The sequence below is a fragment of the Callospermophilus lateralis genome, chromosome 16 (genome assembly GCF_048772815.1).
Source record: "Callospermophilus lateralis isolate mCalLat2 chromosome 16, mCalLat2.hap1, whole genome shotgun sequence".
Lineage (NCBI taxonomy): Eukaryota > Metazoa > Chordata > Mammalia > Rodentia > Sciuridae > Callospermophilus > Callospermophilus lateralis.
In genome coordinates this window covers 72,431,765-72,454,245 of record NC_135320.1, presented here as the reverse complement: position 1 = coordinate 72,454,245, position 22,481 = coordinate 72,431,765, and the positions used below count along the sequence as shown (strand labels likewise).

Genomic DNA, 22,481 nt, shown 5'->3' with positions numbered 1-22,481 from the left:
TTTTCTCTATATACTTTATGATGTCTTATTTTCATACCATCAGATACTTCTTTTTCAAATTTTTTCTTCATCATATGCCGTATTTTGACTAAATGACTTAGTAGAGTTTAACAGTTACCCCTATGAGAATACTTTTCTTAATTGACTCTTTTTTACCTCAGCTTAATTTGAAGAATCTTTTTGTAGGTACCGCATTTAAAATGCTCCCTCACATTCTCTACAAAGATAGAATAATGATGTCTATATTCATTTTATTATCTCAAGTGTAGACTTCTAGGTCTATTATGTATTTTGTGGGTTTTGGGGGTTTTTGCCTCATTTTTAAGATGTACTTAACTGACCAGTCTATGTGTGTTTTCTTTTTTGTACATGTTTCTATGGAGAGTAGATTGTTTATTTTAAAACATGGGGTGGGTGTAGCTAGGCACAGTGGCCCAAGCATATAATTCCAGCTACTAGGGTGTCTGAGGCAGGAGGAAAAAGTCAGTTCAACAGTGGCCCAAGCATATAATTCCAGCTACTAGGGTGTCTGAGGCAGGAGGAAAAAGTCAGTTCAGCCTGTGCCATTTGAAACTGTGTCTCAAAATTATAAAAGTGGCTGGGGATATAACCAAGTCGTAGAGTACTTGCTTAAAATATGCAAAGGCCTACTAACACACACACACACACACACACACACACAAAATGTTATGGTAAAGATTGGTTAAGATTGTGTAGTGAAGCTTTTTATTGCACAGTTAGTTGATTTAGAAGCAAAACAACCAGATTTTTTTTTAATTGAAACAAGTAGGAAGTATTTAGGATGTAACTCAAAGTCTTCTGAAATCAAACTAATCTAGTCACAAAACTAGGCCTAATGGAAAGTGGCAAATTAGCAAGGAAGAAGTACACATAATTTTCAGCTGTTTTGTGGTATCTCTGACTCAGTATCAGTCAATAGATGGTCAGCAAAAATTAATTAACTAATTTGTTTTTTATTCTTTCAGGCATAAGATTCTAAATATGTTGACTAAGAATCCACCATTTACAAAGAACATGGAGTCTCCATTATGCAATGAAGCCCTGGTAGATCAACTTTGGAAACTTATGAATTCTGGTAAGAGAGCAGTGATTTTTAAAGAAATTTTTATTATTAGAGTATTTTCATTTTATAGCAGACTTGCAATTCAATAGCACTTAAGAACAGAAGATTTTAGTTTTTGCCTTTTTTTTTTTTTTTCCAAGTAGAATATCACACTTTTACAGTGATGGGTATTATAATATTGGTTAAGAATATGCTCACTTTGCTCCCCACTGAGGTTAACGAAATAAAAGATTAATTTATTTTAAAGTGTTTCAGATGATTAAAGGGCTATTAATATAACCCTACAAAGTGTTACGTAGTAGTGAAAACTTAAACTTTCCACCTCTTTTCCATAGCCACTTAGTGGCCTTTCCCATAAGTAACCAATTTCTTATCCTTGCAGGGGCAGTCAGTGCATATAGAATCAGTCTCCATTTTTTAAAACTGCATATTGTTTTTCGTCTGCACCCTGGAGTTCATGGTATATTATAGTTTTAACTTAATTTATTTGAGTGAGGTCAAGAAGTAGGATAACACTGCTTAGGAGCACTATCTTTGAAACCAGTTTGCAGATAGTTGAGTCTTAGTTATTTTCTCACTGTGTAGCTTCTAAACTTTTTTCATTTATAAAATGCACATGATAATTATATCAACTCCTGTAAACTGAGAATTAAAATGAGTTAAGCACAGTATCTGGCTTATATTGTATACTTAAAAATGTTGTTAGACAAGTGTAGTGATGATATTATCATTATGCTGCTTATATTTTAGATATTTGTAATTCCTTTTTTTCCTGTGTTGGGGATTGAACCCAGGGCCTTGTGAATGTTATGCAAATGCTCTACCACAGAGCACACCCCAAACCTATGTCTTTTTTAAGTCATTTTTATTTATTCAGGTTATTGTTCTTCTTCTATGGGTTTGTAAGTATTACATACATTTCACCAAATTTGCCTGATGTCTCTGATAGATTGAAACTAACACTGGTTTTAGTATAAAGACTCAATCAAAATAAAATACTTGGGAATCAACCTAACAAAAGAGGTGAAAGACTTATACAATGAAAACTACAGAACCCTAAAGAGAGAAATAGAAGAAGATCTTAGAAGATGGAAAAATATACCCTGTTCATGGATAGGTAGAAGTAACATCATCAAAATGGCGATATTACCAAAAGTTCTCTATAGGTTTAATGCAATGCCAATCAAAATCCCAACGGCATTTCTTGTAGAAATAGAGAAAGCAATCATGAAATTCATATGGAAAAATAAAAGACCCAGAATAGCAAAAACAATGCTAAGCAGGAAGTGTGAATCAGGCGGTATAGCTATACCAGACTTCAAACTATACTACAGAGCAATAGTAACAAAAACAGCATGGTACTGGTACCAAAACAGGCGGGTGGACCAATGGTACAGAATAGAGGACACAGAAACCAATCCACAAAACTACAACTATCTTATATTCGATAAAGGGGCTAAAAGCATGCAATGGAAGAAGGATAGCATCTTCAACAAATGGTGTTGGGAAAACTGGAAATCCATTTGCAACAAAATGAAACTGAATCCCTTTCTCTCGCCGTGCACAAAAGTTAAAGTGGATCAAGGAACTTGATATCAAATCAGAGACATGGCGTCTGATAGAAGAAAAAGTTGGCTATGATCTACATACTGTGGGGTCGGGCTCCAAATTCCTCAATAGGACACCCATAGCACAACAGTTAATAACTAGAATCAACAAATGGGACTTACTCAAACTAAAAAGTTTTTTCTCAGCAAAAGAAACAATAAGAGAGGTAAATAGGGAGCCTACGTCCTGGGAACAAATCTTTACTCCTCACACTTCAGACAGAGCCCTAATATCCAGAATATACAAAGAACTAAAAAAATTAGACAATGAGATAACGAATAACCCAATCAACAAATGGGCCAAGGACCTGAACAGAAATTTCTCAGAGGAGGACATACAATCAATCAACAAGTATATGAAAAAATGCTCACCATCTCTAGCAGTCAGAGAAATGCAAATCAAAACCACCCTAAGATACCATCTCACTCCAGTAAGATTGGCAGCCATTAGGAAGTCAAACAGCAACAAGTGCTGGCGAGGATGTGGGGAAAAGGGTACTCTTGTACATTGCTGGTGGGACTGCAAATTGGTGCGGCCAATTTGGAAAGCAGTATGGAGATTTCTTGGAAAGCTCGGAATGGAACCACCATTTGATCCAGCTATTCCCCTACTCGGTCTATTCCCTAAAGACCTAAAAAGAGCACACTATAGGGACACTGCTACGTCCATGTTCATAGCAGCACAATTCACAATAGCAAAAGACTGTGGAACCAACCTAGATGCCCTTCAATAGACGAATGGATAAAAAAAATGTGGCATTTATACACAATGGAGTATTACTCTGCATTAAGAAATGACAAAATCATAGAATTTGGAGGGAAATGGATGGCATTAGAGCAGATTATGCTAAGTGAAGCTAGCCAATCCCTTAAAAACAAATGCCAAATGTCTTCTTTGATATAAGGAGAGTAGCTAAGAACAGAGTAGGGACAAAGAGCATGAGAAGAAGATTAACATTAAACAGGGATGAGAGGTGGGAGGGAAAGGGAGAGAGAAGGGAAATTGCATGTAAATGGAAGGAGACCCTCAGGGGTATACAAAATTACATACAAGAGGAAGTGAGGGGAAAGGAGGAAAAATATAAGGGGGAGAAATGAATTACAGTAGAGGGGGTAGAGAGAGAAGAGGGGAGGGGAGGGGAGGGGGGAGGGGGGATAGTAGAGGATAGGAAAGGCAGCAGAATACAACAGACACCAGAATGGCAATATGTAAATCAATGGTTGTGCAACTGAAGTGATTCTGCAATCTGTATATGGGGTAAAAATGGGAGCGCATATCCCACTTGAATCAAAGTGTGAAATATGATATATCAAGAACTATGTAATGTTTTGAACAACCTACAATAAAAATTAATTAAAAAAAAAGACTCAATCAAAAGATAGGTTGAAATGTGTTTTATTAGATATAAATAGTTGTTATATATAAAAGGTAGGAGAGCAGTAGGTATTTGTTTTAATACTTTAAATACTTTAAAACTTTGTTTCTGTGATAGGGTACATGAAGGATTATGGAGTGATGTTTGCTTGACAGTCTGTTGATGAAGAGAATCAGACAAGTTGGACAGAGAATGAATGAATGTGGTATAACTAATTACTGGTGAGGAAGAAGTAAAAGAGTATTGAAAGCCAGAGGGAAAAAAATGTTTTTAGAATATTAGATTTTTTTAGTTGATGTATAGTACTCATTTTGTAAGAATAAAGGTGTGATAATAAAATTTCTTTATTATTTATATCTTAGGTACTTCACATGACTGGAGGTTGCGGTGTGGTGCTGTGGACTTGTATTTCACACTTTTTGGCCTCAGTAGACCTTCCTGTTTACCCTTACCAGAGCTTGGGTTGGTTCTTAATCTGAAGGAGAAAAAAGCTGTCTTGAATCCTACTATAATTCCAGAGGCTGTAGCAGGCAACCAAGAAGCTGCGAATAATCCAAGCAGTCATGCACAGCTAGTTGGATTTCAGAATCCTGTAAGAATCACAAGTATTACATACAGAAGATATAGTTTTATTATATAGAGCCATCTAGAGGAAAGAATTGCTTCTTGTGAACTGGTAAATTTTATAGCAACTAAAACAGTTCACAGTGCCATTTTAAAACCTGTAGCTAACATTTGTTTAGCATTTTATCAGTCCATTTACTCTCTTTTGTGATGACATAATCATTTAAAAAAATATTTGAGCATAGAATTTCTCCTCTGAGTAGTAGAAAATAAAAATGAATAGTTAATCTATTACATATTAATCTGTTTTGTCCAAATGTGCTCATGGCAAGCTTTTTGAACTCAAAGGCCCTGTCTTTTTAAATTTTTGCTCTGTGTAGTACCTAGCACAATTCTAAACATGGTAAGTGCCTGGCAAGTGCTTATTGAATGAAAATAAATAAATGAATGAATGATCAGGTAAATAAATAAGCTGCCGATTTGGGAGAAGACTGTCTTAAAAAATTTTTATATATTTGTGTGTGTTTGCCTTTAGAAAAGCTTTTCTAACTATACATCATACAATTGTCAGCCTTTTTGTAAAAGGACTTATAGGATAGATATTAATTATTTGACTATAAACAAAGTTTTCCAGAAACAATTTTCTTACTGATGACAGTGTCTTTAGTATTTCAAGCTTCATTTTTCACCAATATTTAGACCAGATTACTTGCATGGCAAAGCCCTACTGGTGTTTTAACATTTTGATACTCAGATTTTCTCTATGATACTAAGTAATTTTTAAACTTATTTACCTAAATTTTTTTGAAATGTAACCACACTTATTTGTTGTAAATTTTACATGTGTCTTAGAGTTTGATTTTAAAGAAGTAAGGCCAATTATTACATAGGAAAAACAAGTCTAAAAAAGGAGCTCTTTTAGATTTAGATATTTATAAACCTGTGGAAATAAATAGTTTATAGTTCTTGCCCATATGTTAATTGTGCACATTCACACTTTAGGATAAATGAAGAAAGTGACACTAAAAGACATTCTTTTGGAAAAGCTCTGGAAATTCACTTAAATACTTATATTCTCACCCCAAAAGTAAAACACACAGAAAAAGGTTATATTTTTAAGCCCATTTTTTAGCCTTTGGGCGTGCTCTAATCTGCATGGTTGTTATAGCTATTAGTTTTCAGCTATAATATGAGCTACTTGTCTTTACAAGTCTAATTTTGATCTTAAATATTGCCACAGGAAGATGATCACCTTGCCAAGGAAGCATCATGTAATGTATCAGCTCATCAGCAGGGAGTGAAGAGGAAGGCTGATACACCACTGGGGTCCCCACTAGAACCTGGTCAAATACTGGAGAAGAATGAGGATAGCAGTAAAGTCAAACTCAAAATCAGAGTAAGAAATACAGGTTCAACCTGTATTAACAGTGTAGGGTATTCACATTCTCATAAATCTTTTTGAATACTTGGAATGGTTTTTCCTTAACAGGAACATGTGGGACAGACTGAATCATAAAACAACCCAAATGTTCTTCCAAGTCATTTCATCCAATTATTTAACTTCTATTATCACATATTTCTTCTCTCTTTGGGGAAGGAACTATGTGTGCACGTTTCACCACAACTCACTACTTCTTCCCACAATATAGGAGTAGATTTTAGTTGCTATTACATTTCCAGTAATTTCTAAATCAGCTTCTTTTGGAGGCTGGACCACCTAATCCTTCCTTTCTCTAAATACCTTTTGAGGAAAAGAGACTGCTTTTCCTTTTAAGATTATAAGGGGTTATATTCTTATTGCCTCTGCCACTTTTTCTAAAAGATAAGATCTAAATATAAAGTGATGTAATGGCTTCTTTTTATTTTGTTTGTTTTGTGTGCCTATGTTTAGTTCTCAAATTCTCAAGATGAGGAGGAGATTGACATGGATACTGTTCATGATAGTCAGGCCTTCATCTCCCATCATCTGAACATGCTTGAAAGACCATCAACTCCAGGTAAGATTAATATTCTACTCTCACTGAGAAGAAGGAGTTCACATGATATCTCCATTTGAACGTTTGTTGCTTTGTTTTCAAGTGAAACCTATAAAATTGAAAAGGCAGCCAGTACAAAATATTAGATGATACCAGATTTTAAAACACATAAGCAAAATAAAAAAATTTTAAGTGTTTCTCTTGATTTAATTTTAATTTTTTAAAATATTGTGTGCTTTTGCACTTGTTTTTTGTAAAACCTGTTTATCAGATTCCTTACAATAGCTTTAATTTCTTTTCTTTTTTAAAAATATTTTTCTTTAGTTGTAGGTGCTTTATTTTATTTATTTTTATGTGGTGCTGAGGATCAAACTCAGTGCCTTATACATGTTAGGAGAGCACTCTACCACTGAGCCACAACCCCAGCCCAATAGCTTTAATTTCTTTAAGTGTATGTGCGCATGTGTGGTAGACTCAGCTTTGAAATGAAAAATTAGGTCTCATTGAGTTTTTAATAATGTAACTATATTTACGTTAATTTTTTAAAACTAAATCTAGTGCTGCCCATAACACTACTTTCTCTTTGTGCCTGCCTATTCCATGTAATATATTCTAGACTTTTGCATGTATCTCTCAAAGCAAGTTTTCTTTTGGAAATACTACCCAAGACACTATTGAATTGATAATGCTTATAATTTGCCTTATTATTTCCCTGTTGGCAGATATTGAGGTTGTTTCTAGTCTTTATTGATTATAGACAATTCTGAACTGAATATCTTTACAAGAAAGCTTTTGATACTTTTACTTTTTAAATTATGTTCTTAGTATATATTCCTGAAATACTATTGAAAAGAATAGTAGCTATATTGTGAGATATTCGTCTTAAGATTTTCATACAGCTTTTTTTTGTGAGGGGTGATTTCACTTCACTATGCAGCCCAGGCTGATTTTTAACTGCTGAGCTCAAGGGATCCCTTGAGGCTGAGCTCAGCCTCCCAAGTAGCTAACACTACAGGCTAGCTTTTTTATCTCTTGTTATTTGTTGTCATGGTGCTCTCCCCCACCCCACCCCACCCCGCCTTTTTTTCAGTGCTGGAAATTGGACCTATTGCTTTGTGCATGCCCATGGTACTTTTTGAAGAGATTATATCAGTATATGTAAACATTTTTTTAATTGTTAAGGAATAATTAAAGCTTTTGATATGACTTGTGCATAAGTCATGAAATACAGTAATAAATAGAACAAGTATCTGTGAACTTGATCATCTCTCAACCTGTACAACATAGTGCACGTGTGGATGCTCCTGTAGACTTCTGTCCTAGTTCTATTCTGTTGTCTTTGCACCGTAGTTAACTACTATCTTGAATTTTCTTTTTCTAAATTTAGTTTTGTTGCTTTTCTTGATAGTATACAGCACAGATGTATTATTCTGTGTTTACTTGCTCTTATTGTTTGAATTTTTATGAAAATGGTATGATAATATGGCTTGCTTTTTTCACTCAACGTTGTTTCTAAAATTAATATGGATGCATAAGGTATAATCTATTAATCTATATGTATCATTATCATATCTGTCATAGTACTGTTTTATTATCCTCAGTGTAATAAGTTAAGATTCTTATTTAGGAACTCTAAAATGATTAATTAAGGTTTAATGCTGGGTGTGGTGGTGCACATCTCTAATCCCAGCAATTTATTAAGACCTTGTCTCAAAAAATGAGAAGGGTTGGGGATATGGCTTAGTGGTTAAGCACCCCTGGGTTCAGTTGCCAGTACCAATAATAATAACTGTTATTATTCAGGTTTGCTTTTAATGCATTTTTCTGTTATGAATATGACTATTCTTTTTCTTCTTTTTATGTCCTTCCTGAGTTGCTTCTTTTTTATGTTCTTCTTATTTGAAAATCCTAATACCCCATGTAGTTGTCGTTTATAATAATTTTTACATTTGAATGAGATTTTTTTTTTTCTTTTGGTACCGGGTATTGAACACAGGGGCACTGGACCACTGAGCCCTATTTTGTATATTATTTAGAGACAGAATCTCACTGAGTTGCTTAGTGCCTAGCTTTAGCTGAGGCTGGCTTTGATCTTGAGATCCTCCTGCCTTAGCTTCTCGAGCTGCTGAGATTACAGGCATGCACCACCACACCCAGCTTGAGTGAGGTTTTTTTAATTTTACTTTTTTTAAGTTCTAAAGTCCCCACTATTCACCTTGATTTGCTTGTCTGTCTTTTTATTTATGGGACCTATATTATTTTATATGATCTGGTAATCTAAGATGAACTAAAGAATTTGAGAACTGGTTTCACATAGAATATGAGCCTAGGATATAATTGGAAACTAATAGGTCCTGAATTCTTTTGCTTTTATAATTGTAAGAGATCTTAATAATAATAGTGACCTGTTTTGCTCACTTAAGTGGTAAACTTGAGCAGAGATATTTAAATGATTTGCCTGAACTGACACACACATGTAATGGCCAACTACATCCAAATCTTAGAACTTTTCCATATTATAGGTGAAGGAATTAACACACAAATAGATACTTGTTGATAAATTTGGTATCAGGTACTGATCGTGTTACACCATTAAACCACTATCTGCTTTTTGTTTGTTTTTGTTTTGGCACTGGAGATTGAACCCAGAAGTGCTTTACCACTGAGCTACATCCCCATCCCCCCCCCCTTTTTTTTTTTTTGAGAGAGAGAGAGAGATTGAGAGAATTTTTTTTAATATTTATTTTTTAGTTATCGGCGGACACAACATCTTTGTTTGTACGTGGTGCTGAGAATCGAACCCGGGCGGCACGCATGCCAGGCGAGCGCGCTACCACTTGAGCCACATCCCCAGCCCCTCCCCATCCCTTTTTATTTTTTATTTTGAGATAGGGTCTCACCAAGTTGCTTATGGCCTTGCTAAGTGGCTGAGGCTGGCTTCAAACCTGGAATCCTCCTGCTTCAGCTTCCCCAGCCACTGGGATTGGGATTATAGATGTGAGCAGCCATGCCTACTCACTTCCTTTCTTAAATGTCTTCTGTAATTCCTAAATTATTTTGATCTATTTTAAAATAAATTTTATACTGTAATTTATTAGTGGATTTTTGGGAGAGTGGGCACATTTTATTATGTGCAAAGTTCCATGTAAAAAAATTTATGAAATGGTTTCTGTAATAGAATATAGAATCTAATTTATATGTTTACCAAGTCATTCCACCATATTGTCTCTCTTCAATGTGTATTATTTTCAGATTTAAACTTACAGGACCTGTGACAAAGGATTAAGTTAAATGGGATTGTTAGTAGTTTTTAAAGGATATTCTTTTTATTATCAGAATTTTACTGTGGTTCCACTGCCTCTAGTTTTAAGGGTAACTTATAAAAACCCATCAGGCTTTTTTCAGCTTTTAGGAAACAAGGAAGTAAATCCATCCTTTTCCTCTTGTTTGGCATTTTAGGACTTTCCAAATATCGACCAGCTAGCTCTCGATCTGCTTTAATGCCTCAGCATTCATCAGGTTGTGATAGCACAGCTACCACAAAACCCCCATGGAGTATGGAACTTACACGTAAGGGAACAGGTAAAAATCAATCGACTAATTTCCTTTTTTTTTTTTTCCCCTCAAGAACAAATCTGTAAACTACATAGAGTTACTTTAATAACTTGAAAAAATACTTTAAAAATATAGATCTTAGGAGTTGCTTTCCTTAAAGTACATTTGACTTTATTTAACTTTAAAGACTTTTAAATTAGACTTTTTTCTGTTTCAAAAGAAATGTACTTTTGTTACAGGAAACTTGAAAATAACAGAAAAATAAATGAAAATAAAAATCATTCCACCTGATACCATTATATATATCCTTTAAATTAATATTTTGCTCTTATAGTACATTTTCTAATTATTATGACAAATACTAACTTAAGTAGAAACCATCAAATCTGTTTCATTATAACTTTATAAAATATGAAAATCAGCTGCTTATTCCCTCCATATACCCAGTGTTCATGATTGGTGATTCATTTATGAAGACTTGATGATTTACCTAGAAAATTCAAATGTTATATCTTTTAAATTATTGTATACTAATTAGGCTTAAGTTTATGAAAGGTAATTCAATACAGATGTACTTGTTACCTATTCCATGGTTTTACATATTTTTCTGTTTATTCTGTTCTTATGTTACTTACTAAGAGGTTAAAATCCAAATAAAGAGTAATAAACTTTAGATGATGATGAGCTACCATGAAATAAAGATTCATCAGTCTTCAAGTTTTCAAGAAACAGGGAGTGAAAAACAAGATATGTAACCAAAATTATTTTCCAGTATAAGCAGTAGAGTACTGTTTATTCATTTGAAGAGCTTAGGGGTCACTGTGACTAAAAGGCGACTTCAAATAAAAGTGACATTTCAAAATATTTTGATGTTGAGATCCCAGACTATTGCACTTTGGTGTTTACTCTGATGAATGAATTTTCACATTTCTCATTTCTTGGCCTCTGCTGATTTTGTGTTCTGGGTTTGTTTTTTGTTTTGTTTTTTCTTTTTGTTATTGTTTTGTGGGGTTTTGTTTGTTTTTTCTTTTGGTACTAGAGGGGGAACCTGGATCCTGACACATTCTAGACAAGCAAAGCACTCAACCACTCAGGGCTTTGTATTGGTTTTAGTTTTGGTTTTGGTATAGTTTTGCCTTATCATCAATGTATTTTTTAAACTTTTACTGGACATGAATAATTTTCTACTGTTTTTTTTTTTAATTACAAAGTATATGGGATTAAAACTTATTGATATAGTTTATGGTGCTTCTGCCTGCCTTCTTTTCCTATGAAAAAATAAGTTCTGTCTGAATTTCTAAGAGTCAAATCAGTTTCTAGTCCAAAAAGAAGTTCAGTACATTGTTTGGATTTTCTTAATGATGTGGCCCACAGACCTATGTAGAAGCAAACTTTAATACATTTTTATGTCCACTAGTGTGCTTTGTATCATTGTTCCATATTGCTTTTTAAAATCCCCCTACCCCCAATCTTTGTTGTAGTTCTCATTGCATCATATGAGAAGCCTGGGGAGAGACAGATACAGGCTAGTGGTGGAAAATAATAAAGTGTTTAATTTTAGCCTTGATTGGTATCCATGTAGAACTATTTTATATCATAAGGCAAAATATATGGCAGTTATGTAGACTGATCTATTAAACTTTAATTTTAAATATACTCTTTGATATGCCTTTATAATTTCCTTTAAGTATATTTGGACTATTCAGTACCCTAAAACCATTGAGCATCTCTTAAAACTCAACAGCAATATTTAGATTTTAGAAAACATGCATTTTACAAAGGGTAGTGTTCCAAAAGTTTGTTTTTTAATTTTTTTTTTTTTTTAGTTTTCGATGGACCTTTATTTATATATGGTGCTGAGAATTGAACCTAGTGCGTCACACATGTGAGGCAAGCACTCTTCTTCCACTGAGCCACAACCCCAGCCCCAAAAGTTTGTTTTTATGTGTATTGATTTTAGAATTTTGAATGCAGTTTTTCCATAAATACATTGTTGATAATGTTGGATATTGTAACTTTCCCAAACTAGCCTACCAAAAGCCCTTTGAACACATACCACAGATGGAGAATAGAAGTATCAAATCTAGCCATTGTGTATAACAAAGTTTCTGTGAGAGCAGGCCACTCAGCTTCATCTTTGGGAGGTCAGAAGCACAACTTCAGCCTAACCTAAATAAAGTCATGTGAAATTCTTTGTAAAAAAGGAATGTATTCTCTTCCTGTCTCCCAGTAACAGCTGGGGATCTTCTGAGATTGAAAGTCATATGAGAGGCTCCTGAGAGAAAGATAGAGCAGCAATAAGGTGATCTCTCTTCAGTCTTTGGAATCTAGATTAAGGACACATGGGTTTGGGGAGGCACATTCAGCTCATCCAGGTGAAATGTCTTTTATTTAATCTGGGTAATTCTTACAAAAATTTTTTAATGGGTTGACTAAAAATGAAGAGATCACACATAATCTAGATTTTTCTTGAAGATTTAACTGAGAGGACTTCATAGGGAGAGTATGTACTTTCCAGTTCAAACTTTTCCTATGCTGCATCCTGTAGTCTGCTTATTTATACTTTTCCTTGGGTTTAAAGCTTTTTTGTTTGGGTCCCTGCCTCGTTTGTTCCTGAGCTGAGATGAAGTCTCAGATTTCTTAAGCTTAGGACCAGGGAACCAAATTGGAATTAAGAACTAAAATGTGTTGCAGAATTCATCTAGAAGACAGAGAAAAGGAATGAGGATTTAGGTAAAAGAGGAAATGGAAGCTGTTTAGTAGAGAACAGTAATGGTTTTACTTTCTAAACCTCACCCTACCTCCTGTCTCACATATACACAATTTTCCCTTTCCTTGTATATGATAAAAGGGCATATTAGGGTGTAATCAGTCATATGTGGGTAGTAGGTTGAGCCATTAGGGTAAGAAAGGAAAAGTAGCAAGTGTGTTTTCCTTGTTACCTGAGTGTTCCTTTCCCTTTGCTAAGGTAAGGGAGGGAATTTGCAGAAAGGGCTAAATGGTACTCTTGGTGATAGGCTGAACATACTGAAGCCCCTCCCTTCCAACTACTGCAGCTCTCTCTCCACCACTGTAAAGGCTTAAGGTGACAGAGCTATCTCCAGGTTGCTACAGTGTTACAGTGATTAAGAGGAGAGGAAGGTGAGGGGAACAAGGTGCATTGGGAATTCCTAGTAGTTTCTGTGGGGAAGAGAAGGCAAGTTCCTGCAGCTGCTTAACTTTGGCCACTATGTTATGTAATTCTTCTTGTGCAAATCAGAAGAACATATTTCTAGTGCTTGATTTTTTAAGTTAAAGCTTTTTTTTTTTTTTTTTTTAAGTTTGGAAACTTTCCCTGTAGGTCTTTCTTTGGTACTAAATATGAGAAACAGACTTTGATCTTTCTTTTTTGTTTTTAATTTTTTTAGTTGTAGATGGACATAGTATCTTGATTTATTTATTTTTATATGGTGCTGAGGATTGAACCCAGTTCCTCATGCATGAGAAGCTGTGCTCTACCACTGAGCTACAACCCCAGCCCTAGACTTTGATCTTTTTATCCTTAAATCATCATGGTATAATTCAACACTTTATTTTTATATTGCTTTAAAGCATTGAGGAAAAAAAATTACTTCATACCTTTCCTAATAGAACCTACAGGTTTTTGATTAAATCCAAGCACTTAATATGAACAAATTTAATAGATTAATTAGCAGATTATTCACTGTTTCTCAGTAGCAGTTTTATCAAGTGAACTAAAAACCTATATTAAACTTATAGTAAGTGCCTCTCTCTCTTTGTTTTGCATTTGTTAAATTTGCTGCAATAACCTTTATTCATGGTGTATTTTATTTGGTCTTCGGGAAAAATTTTTCAGAACAACAAAACTCTGAATATGTCTTTTGTTTTCTATTTATAATATGAAATAGGAAAATTGTAGTATTTTGAATTATGTGTATTATTTTCTTCTGATTTATCTGCTATCTTAAATAGAAATACATATTTTAGGTCACTAAAATGGTTTTCATTAGCTTAAAAAGGAGTGACACTTAACTGTGGTTGGGCCTCAAGTTTCTAAGCATTTTATAAACCTCTAAAATTGTGTGTCAGTTTCTGTCCAGGAAATGATTAATACATGCATATTCATGAAAGTCCTTGAGTAACCTCATTATATTATTGTGAAAGTAAATTCATGTGTACTTAATCTGAATGTTAATGTGATCTACATGAGAAGGAAATTGTATTTCTTATCACTTTGGATTAGACCTGGTAAAGGTTTTCAAGAAGGATAGAGAAAAAGCAAATATATGCAGTTTATAACAAATGAAAAAACATAAGAGCTAAGAGCTAACAATTTTTTTTGTGGTGATAGTATAATGTGGGCAGATGTTTTGCTATTAAAAACAATTTCTCTGTGTTCGCACATTTTCATGAACATATTAGTGGTATAAGTTTCTGGAAATGAACTTTCCTATATCAAAGATATGGCCACTTAACATTTTCATATATATTGCTAAATTACCCTAATTACTTCTTAAGAAACAATTTATTATGGAAAACAACAAAGTAGACTAGTACAATGAACTTCATTTTCATTTATCTTTTAACTTAGTTTTGACAATGATCAGTTCATGGTCAGTCTTATTTAATCTGTACTCTTACTCATTTCTACCCTTCTGAATTAGTTTGAAGTAAATCTTGTCATACCATCCACAATTTAATATGTATCTAAAAGATAAAAATTTTAAAGTTTATAAGCACAGTAAAATTATTATACCTAAAAATTAGTATTTTTATACTATTAAATATCTAATTTGCTTCAATTTTAATTGATTCATAGGTACACTTATTTTGTTTTTGGTGCTTTTTTGTTGCTGGGGACTGAACCATGGGCCTTGTGCCTGCCTGCAAGGCAAGCACTCTACCAACTGAGCTATATCCCCAACCCATTATTTTGGCTTTGTTTTTAACAATTCATTTGTTTATATCAGTGTCCATGTAAGGTCCACATTTCAATTTGCTAATATATCCTTTTTATTCTAAAATTTCCAATCCCTCTCTCTCCAGTCCCCTGCCCCCCACCGCAGCTTATAGTGTTTTTGTTAAAGAAACCAGGCTTTTGATCTGTATTTTTTTAAGTCTGTATTTTGCTATTTGTATAACATATTAGAAGTCTCTATAGTATTAGTAGTTGTACTGGAACGTAATTGGGTTCATATTTACACGTGGTGGTGTGTTCTTCATCTGGAAGCATACAGTGTCAGGTCAATTCCTTTTCGTGAGGTTAACCACAGTAAATGTTCAAGGTTGTAGATTCATTAGGTTCCTGAGGGTTGCAAGATAGTGATATTCTAATTCATCTTCTATTTTTATTTATAAGCTGGATTGTTTCTATAAAGTAAAATTCTTGTTCATCTGTTACTTTAAAAAAAAAAACGAGCCCTTCTTTTTTATTGATTGATTTTAGTTATACATAACATTACATTTCATTTTGAGATAATTTATAAAAGGATAGAATGTAATTTGCTCTAATTCAGTCCCCAGTATTTCCCCTTTCCCTCCCCAAGGGCATCTTTTTTTTAAAAAACAATTTGATATGTTATACATATATGGAGTATAACTTCTCATTCTTCTGGTTGTACATGATGTAGAATTTCATTGATTGTGTAAACATATATGCACATAGAATAGTAATGTCTGATTCATTCTACTATTTTTCCTGTTCCCATTCTCCCTCCCTCCCTTCATTCCCTTTTGTCTAATCCAAAGTCCTTCTATTCTTCCCTACCACCATGTCCTTATGGTGGTATGGTGATATTGCACGATATTCCCCAGTTCCATCCGTTTATCAACAGTGCCATAAAGAAGAATGAAATTACGAGTAATACATATATATGTCACATGGTATATACATACCACATTTTCTTTATCCACTCATCTGCTACTTCTATAAAGCTAAATTCTTTCTCATTTGTACAGAATGATATAAATTATTTAGAAAAGTCAAAATAAATATTTGATTCTATTTATTCAATAATTTTTAAAATAACAAACTTATTACATTTAAAGATAATGAATTGGTTGACTAGGATCCTTCAGTGAGACACTTGAGTCTGTTATAATCATTATCTTTATCAGCATTCAAATTGTCTTTGGACATTAATGCCCTCTTAAGCTGACTCATGAATCTGTTTGGCAAGACTTTTAACTTCCTTCCTATTATACATGATATTTCAGGTTATCTTGTAAATAAATATTCTGCCTCGGACCTGGAATCAGATTTCTCCTAGGACCTTGGTTCCTAATACCTGTATTCTTAACTTGTATTCTAATCCATTTTTTAAATTAATATTTTTAGTTGTCAATGGACCTTTATTTATTTTTATGTGGTGCTGAGAATCGAACCTAGTGCCTCACACATAGTAGGCAAGTGCTCTGCCACTGAGCCACAGCCCCAGCTCTAATCCATTTTTTAAATAGACCCTATGTAAATCAAATGAAGTGCAAGATTTATGATCAGTGTAACCTTAGTTTAAACTTTAGGACCTGCAGACAAAAGATTGGAATCACTTTCAAAGTGGTTCTAAATATTCCTTAGAAAAGAGTACACCACAAACACTCAGTTGTTCATTTGGTACTTGCCTCTGCTGGGAACTACAGGTTCCAGTATAATTATTGGCTTTTCTGCAATCCAAGTAGCTTGGCAGGTACTTAGGATTAGATGAAGAAACTTTTTTTCAAGCCAGAAAAGGACCTCAGTCTCCCAGGAGTGCAGACAGCAAATTAGAAAGTTGCAGAAGTCTGTTATGTAGAATAACTAAATGATGAGCTGGGAGCTAAATCGTTTGAGGCTTTCAAGTCTGTTATTACTTCTCCTTGTTGCCTAGTTTTTGCATTCTGTTAGGCATGGAGCTGTTTTCTTGTATTAATAGCTTTGGGAGGATACCCATCTAATTTATTTAAAACTGAAATTAAGATCACATTTTAGTACATTTGATTCAGATGATCTCAATTATTTTTCTTTTTCTAGAGAATATCTAGGTACTAGTTATTACAGAAGATTCAGATATTGCAAACTTGCTTCTCCATAGAAAGAATTATTTAGCTTTTCCAGAAGTAATAGTGTTAGCTTTCCAAAAAGAAATTATAATCTATAATAGTTTTTGTACTTTATCCCCCTCCCATCAAAACTAGTGAACCTCAAATTATGTAAGGACTAAGTTCAGCTGACATCCTATTTGAAAAGAAACCCTATATAATTTTGTTATATTAATTCATTAATTTGTTTAGCAAGCTTTATCAAGAGTGGGGTCAGGTAGGGGATGTCAGACACTGTGTGCACACTGGGACACAGAGGAAAAAGACCTACTCCTTGCCCTCAAGAAACTTTCAGGCTAATAGAAGAGACTAATAGGTAAAAAGAAACATTCTAGTCTGTCTGCATGCAGGGCGCGCCCATAGCATAAAGGGTTAAGAGGAGACTTTAGAATCAGGCTTTTTGGGTTTGTAGCTCAGATCTGTCAGTACCACCTTGGGCAAATTACTTAATCTCACTACTTTATTTTCCTTATCTGTATTATACTGTGGGAACTGAAACAACTAATTCCTTATTGACATTGGGGAAACATCCCAAAGAGACATTTGAATTTATTTTTAAACGATTAAAGAGACTAAAGTGATCCTCTAAACCCTCCTTTAGGTTACATCTTTACTATTACTTTTTGGGGAACTTTGTCTTTCTAGTTCTGCCTCCAAAATACTTTAAGTCCCCTAATGGGCTCCTGTATCTTTAAGTCCTGTGTACTTACTTTCTTTTTTCTTTTCTGATTTGTAAGCTCCAGAAGAGCTAAGATCCATCCAATTTATCATTGTTTTTTCTAGTTCCCCTATAGTTTCTGATATTTGTTAAATGAGTATGTGAGCCAGATAATAAAAAGGGGAGGTTATTCCAAGCACAAGGAAATAATATTTACAAATATTCTCTTTTGCCTAGAGGAAGAGTGGAAGATAAGACTGGAAAGGTAACTTTAGGACACATTGTGAATTGTCTGTAAAATTAGTGCTATGGTATAGTTTTTAGAAAACGTCCTACTTTGTTGAAAACTACTGTTTTGGAGCTGGTTTGGATCAGAATTTGTGCTGAGAAATTACTTTTTAAAATACAAACAGTTACCTTGAAGCTTATTTTAATGAAAAGCTTGGATTATTTTTAGTTTGAATTTTTTTTCTTTGTTAATTTGGGTGGTAATGGGGGAGACTTCTACACTGCAGTCCCAAGCTTATATATTATCAGCAGAACCAACTGACCTTTTAAGTATATATCATGGTCAGCTTTGTTTTTAGGAAGATTATTATAGAACAGGGTTTGCCAGCCTGGACATCATTGATACTTTAGGCATAATAATTCTTTGTTGTGGGGTAGGGGGTTGTAGATTGTTCGTTTGGCAGTATCCCTGTTCTCTGCTCATACAATGCCAAGTTACATTTCCTATCCCCATACTGGTTGAAAAAAACAAAAACAAAAAAAAGTCTCCAGATATTGCCAAATAACCTACTGTGCTACTGTATAAAGTATAGTTAGGGTATACTTCAGGCAGAGGAATCAGTTAATATGAAACTATTGGTGTAATCCAGATGAGATGAAGAGGTATGAATTAATACAGTTGCAGACAGGATTAGGGTGGGGTCTGATTTAAGAGAGGCTGTGAGAATTAACAAGATTTGGTGACCAGTTAGATCTGAAGGAGATGGGATCTGAGATGAATCTCAGACTTTTTCCTTAGTTGGCTGCATCTAAAGCAATGCCATTAACCTGAAGTAACATAAGAGGTAATTATTTTTTAAAGCATGGTCAAAGGACAAGAAGAAAATTCTTTTACTCAAGTCTCGGAACTACTATTATAGAGTCCTAGGTTGGTAGATTGTTAGAACTGGAGAGAATGTTCTATTTAGATTTTTAGATGAGGGACTTACTGCTCTAAGAGATAAAGTACACTAAAGACTAGCAGGACAACCTAGTCTAGAGCAAGAGTCTCCCAATTCTTGACCCTTTCTTTTTCAATGACACTATGTCTTTTCTGGGTTTCTAAAACTGTGTATATGAATCCTCTCAGAGAGTTTACTTTTGCCCATCTATTCCCAGAAATGGTATTAAGGGACCATAAGAATGTTCAGTTTTCACTAAAATATCATTGTCAGTAACTAACACGTTTGTGAGTGAATAGTTCTTTCAATGGCACTAATCAATACTGCCATTTCTACATATAATACATAGGGCAGAACTGTATTGGAAGTAGTTATATTTTCATTGACAAATGTAGATCTTAATCTGTGACATACCATGTAATACTTAAAAATATTGAAAGGTAATTTGGTCATCTTTTAATATATGCATTGGTATATATCATAATTTGTATAAACTAAGAAACTAAAACATTCAACTTCATGGCCAAAAATACTAAAAACTTTGTATAACTGGTTGGATATCTTATTGATATTCCTCATTCCTGATGGAAGTGATAAGTACTTAGGAATCTCCCTTTCCATAATACTGTCATCAGCTTCCTCTTACTTTAGTTTTGTCTTCCTTGGTATCAACAGGAATTCATTTGGTATTTTTAATCTTAAAGGTAAAGAACAATCGCCTTTGGAGATGAGTATGCATCCAGTGGCAACAGCTCCACTCTCAGTATTTACTAAGGAATCTACATCCTCCAAACACAGTGACCACCATCACCATGAGCATAAGAAAAAGAAGAAGAAGCACAAACATAAACATAAACACAAGCATAAGCACGACAGCAAAGAAAAGGACAAGGATCCTTTCACTTACTCCAGCCCTGCCAGTGGCAGGTCTGCTCGTTCTCCTCTCTTTCAGACTGAAAAAGGGACAAAGAGCCCTTTCCCTCTGTGTCCAGAAGAATGTATATAACTAAAGCTTTATCCTCTGTGGAGAATGATAAAAGGCAGGAAAGGATTTGCTTTTCTTACATAAATTGAGAATCCATTTAAGTTCTAGACATTTGATTTATATTATTTATACAATTGAGATTTAATTAGGAAGATGTGTTTTATGGTTCTGGATAAACTATTTCATCGCCTGTTTCCTACTTAAAACACACAGACACACAGAGAAAACTTCTTTTACGAAAGCCCTCGTGTCCATTGGGCAGTCCCCATTCACATCATGATCTCTATGTGTACTGCCAAAACCAATTATGTTTGAAAACCTTTGATGGATGTTATGGGGCAGAGTTATGGTTTAAACAGAAGCAACTGCCAAATCTGTGGTGTAACCACTATTTCCAGTGAAATATTGTATAATGCCATTTGAAACTACTGAAAAGACAGAGGCTTTTCTATAGGAGTCTTCCCTCTTGCACTATTTTTTGTGTTAACAGTAGAAACTAAGCAATGTAATTTATGAACAAAGAATATCTTGTGTTTCCTTTTATCCTGAAATACTACAATTTTTGGAAGAAGTTCTTTTTAGCAAAAATTGGAATAACTATCTTTTGATAGCATATTTGGTGATTATGATGTTGGAATTTAACAGAGATACCAAATCCACAGTTGTTCTCAAATCAAGATGCTTAAATTATAAGTTTTGTTTTGTCTTCCATTAAGTGTAAGTGAATAGGTTCATATGTAAAATGTTTTGTTAGATGTGGACACACCCAACATGTATTCTTTTTAAAATCGTATACCACAATGTATGACCTTAAGGTGAGTTTATTTGTTTATTAATTTGGATGAAGACAGTTCAGTACTCATGTGAGTGTAACAGAAGCATTTGCAAACATGTGAAACGTTTTGGTTTCATGGTTTAATAATCTGTGTGGTTTTGTGTTTTTATTTTTTCTTCTGGATTTACCACGTGTTTTATTATTTGTTTAAGAATGCTTTTTATATCTTCAATTTTTATCATTTCCCATGTCATTAAAAAGTTTGACAAGATACTTGTTCCCTGAACAGATATTTCAAAAGGGATCCAATATTGTTAAACTTTTAAGTATACTTTTAGTTGTATTTAACTTGTTTAATAAATAACTTTTTAAATTGACCATTCTGCCTTTGTATCTTTCTATGTTGTTTGTTTCCTTTTTTATTGTGTATGTATTATCCACATGGTTTGCAGAGCACTTTGCAAATAGGTGAATTTGAGCTGGCCCCAATAGCAAGGATCATTTAGGTAAAGGTGAGGCAAAAGTGTCTCAGCAGAAGAAACAGTATCTTCAAAGGCATGAGCAAAGTGAGGATATATTTGGGAATTAGAAAGCACAGATGGCTTGGAATGTGAATGCAAAGGAATATATTCAGATGTTGAAGTGCTTAAATGACAGGTATTTAAAGATTCTAATTAATTGAATGTTGACCAACTGAAATTATTTTTGGAAAACGGGATATTTTATGATAGAGTCCACAGTGGTACTGTACGTAGAACTCGCAGCTTTGAAAATTCTACAGACAAGTTTTCAGTTATTTGTGTTGTAGGAAGAGTGGCAAATAATAGCTTTCTATTATAATTTAAAAGCACCTTTTGTGCTTTTAAACTAGGATCTATTATATGTGCTATTGCAAAATTGGATATTTGTATTATTCTTGTGAAGAACTTTTTCTATAGTTCACTCTCGATTATTTAGGCTGATAGTTCAGAGCAGACAATGTGAAAATTACTTTATTCAGGTTTTTGAAAATAGGTAATTATACACAAACAATATAAACTTCCAGGGTAAACATCTCAGTCTGCTTCCCTCCTTCCATAGAAGCAGTCATTGCTGGCAGTGTTTAGTGCCTTTCTATAGCTAGTCCATATACATTTACAAGTATATATATATATTTATACAGTTTTTGTTGGTGGTGGTTTTTCTTTTTTCTTTTTGCTTTTAATATTTTTAATGCAAAGCCATTGTAACAACAATGGCAACAAAAGAGAGGAACAGAAATGCTATTCAGATATAATTATATCGTTTCAGTTCTCTGGTGTCCTGTGGATTTTCTTTAAATCTGCTAGACTTTTTTTTTTTAATATTTTTTTTAGTTGTAGTTGGACACAATACCTTTATTTTATTTATTTATTTTTATGTGGCACTGAGGATTGAACCCAGCCTCTAGCACATAGTAGGCGAGCTCTCTACTGCTGAGCCACAACTCCAGCCCCTAAATCTACTAGACTTTTGAAGCCAAATGTCTAAATAAGATACATAGAAAAACAAAGACACATAGTCTCATGTAAGATAGTCTGCTGCTGCCTTCAAATCTTTGGAACAGAGTACAAAAAAAAAAGTGAGGGTTTTTTTTTCTTCCATTTTATTCTTTTTTTTTTTTTTTGCCTTTAGTA

General features: G+C 33.9%; 1 protein-coding gene across 2 annotated transcripts in view; it reads left to right on the top strand.

The window, feature by feature from the left end:
- The window catches only part of Taf2 (TATA-box binding protein associated factor 2), a 78,404-nt gene extending 57,200 nt beyond the window's left edge, over nt 1–21,204 (top strand). Inside the window, exons 22-27 of one of the 2 annotated variants that reach the window (XM_076835413.2) lie at nt 987–1,096; nt 4,430–4,659; nt 5,872–6,027; nt 6,523–6,628; nt 10,067–10,189; nt 19,771–21,204. In XM_076835413.2, coding sequence (XP_076691528.2) covers nt 987–1,096; nt 4,430–4,659; nt 5,872–6,027; nt 6,523–6,628; nt 10,067–10,189; nt 19,771–20,072 — 1,027 coding nt within the window. In that variant the 3' untranslated portion in view covers nt 20,073–21,204. The remainder of the gene's footprint in view (nt 1–986; nt 1,097–4,429; nt 4,660–5,871; nt 6,028–6,522; nt 6,629–10,066; nt 10,190–19,770) is intronic. The other variant, XM_076835414.2, reaches the window with a different exon arrangement.
- The last annotated feature ends 1,277 nt before the right edge of the window (nt 21,205–22,481 follow it).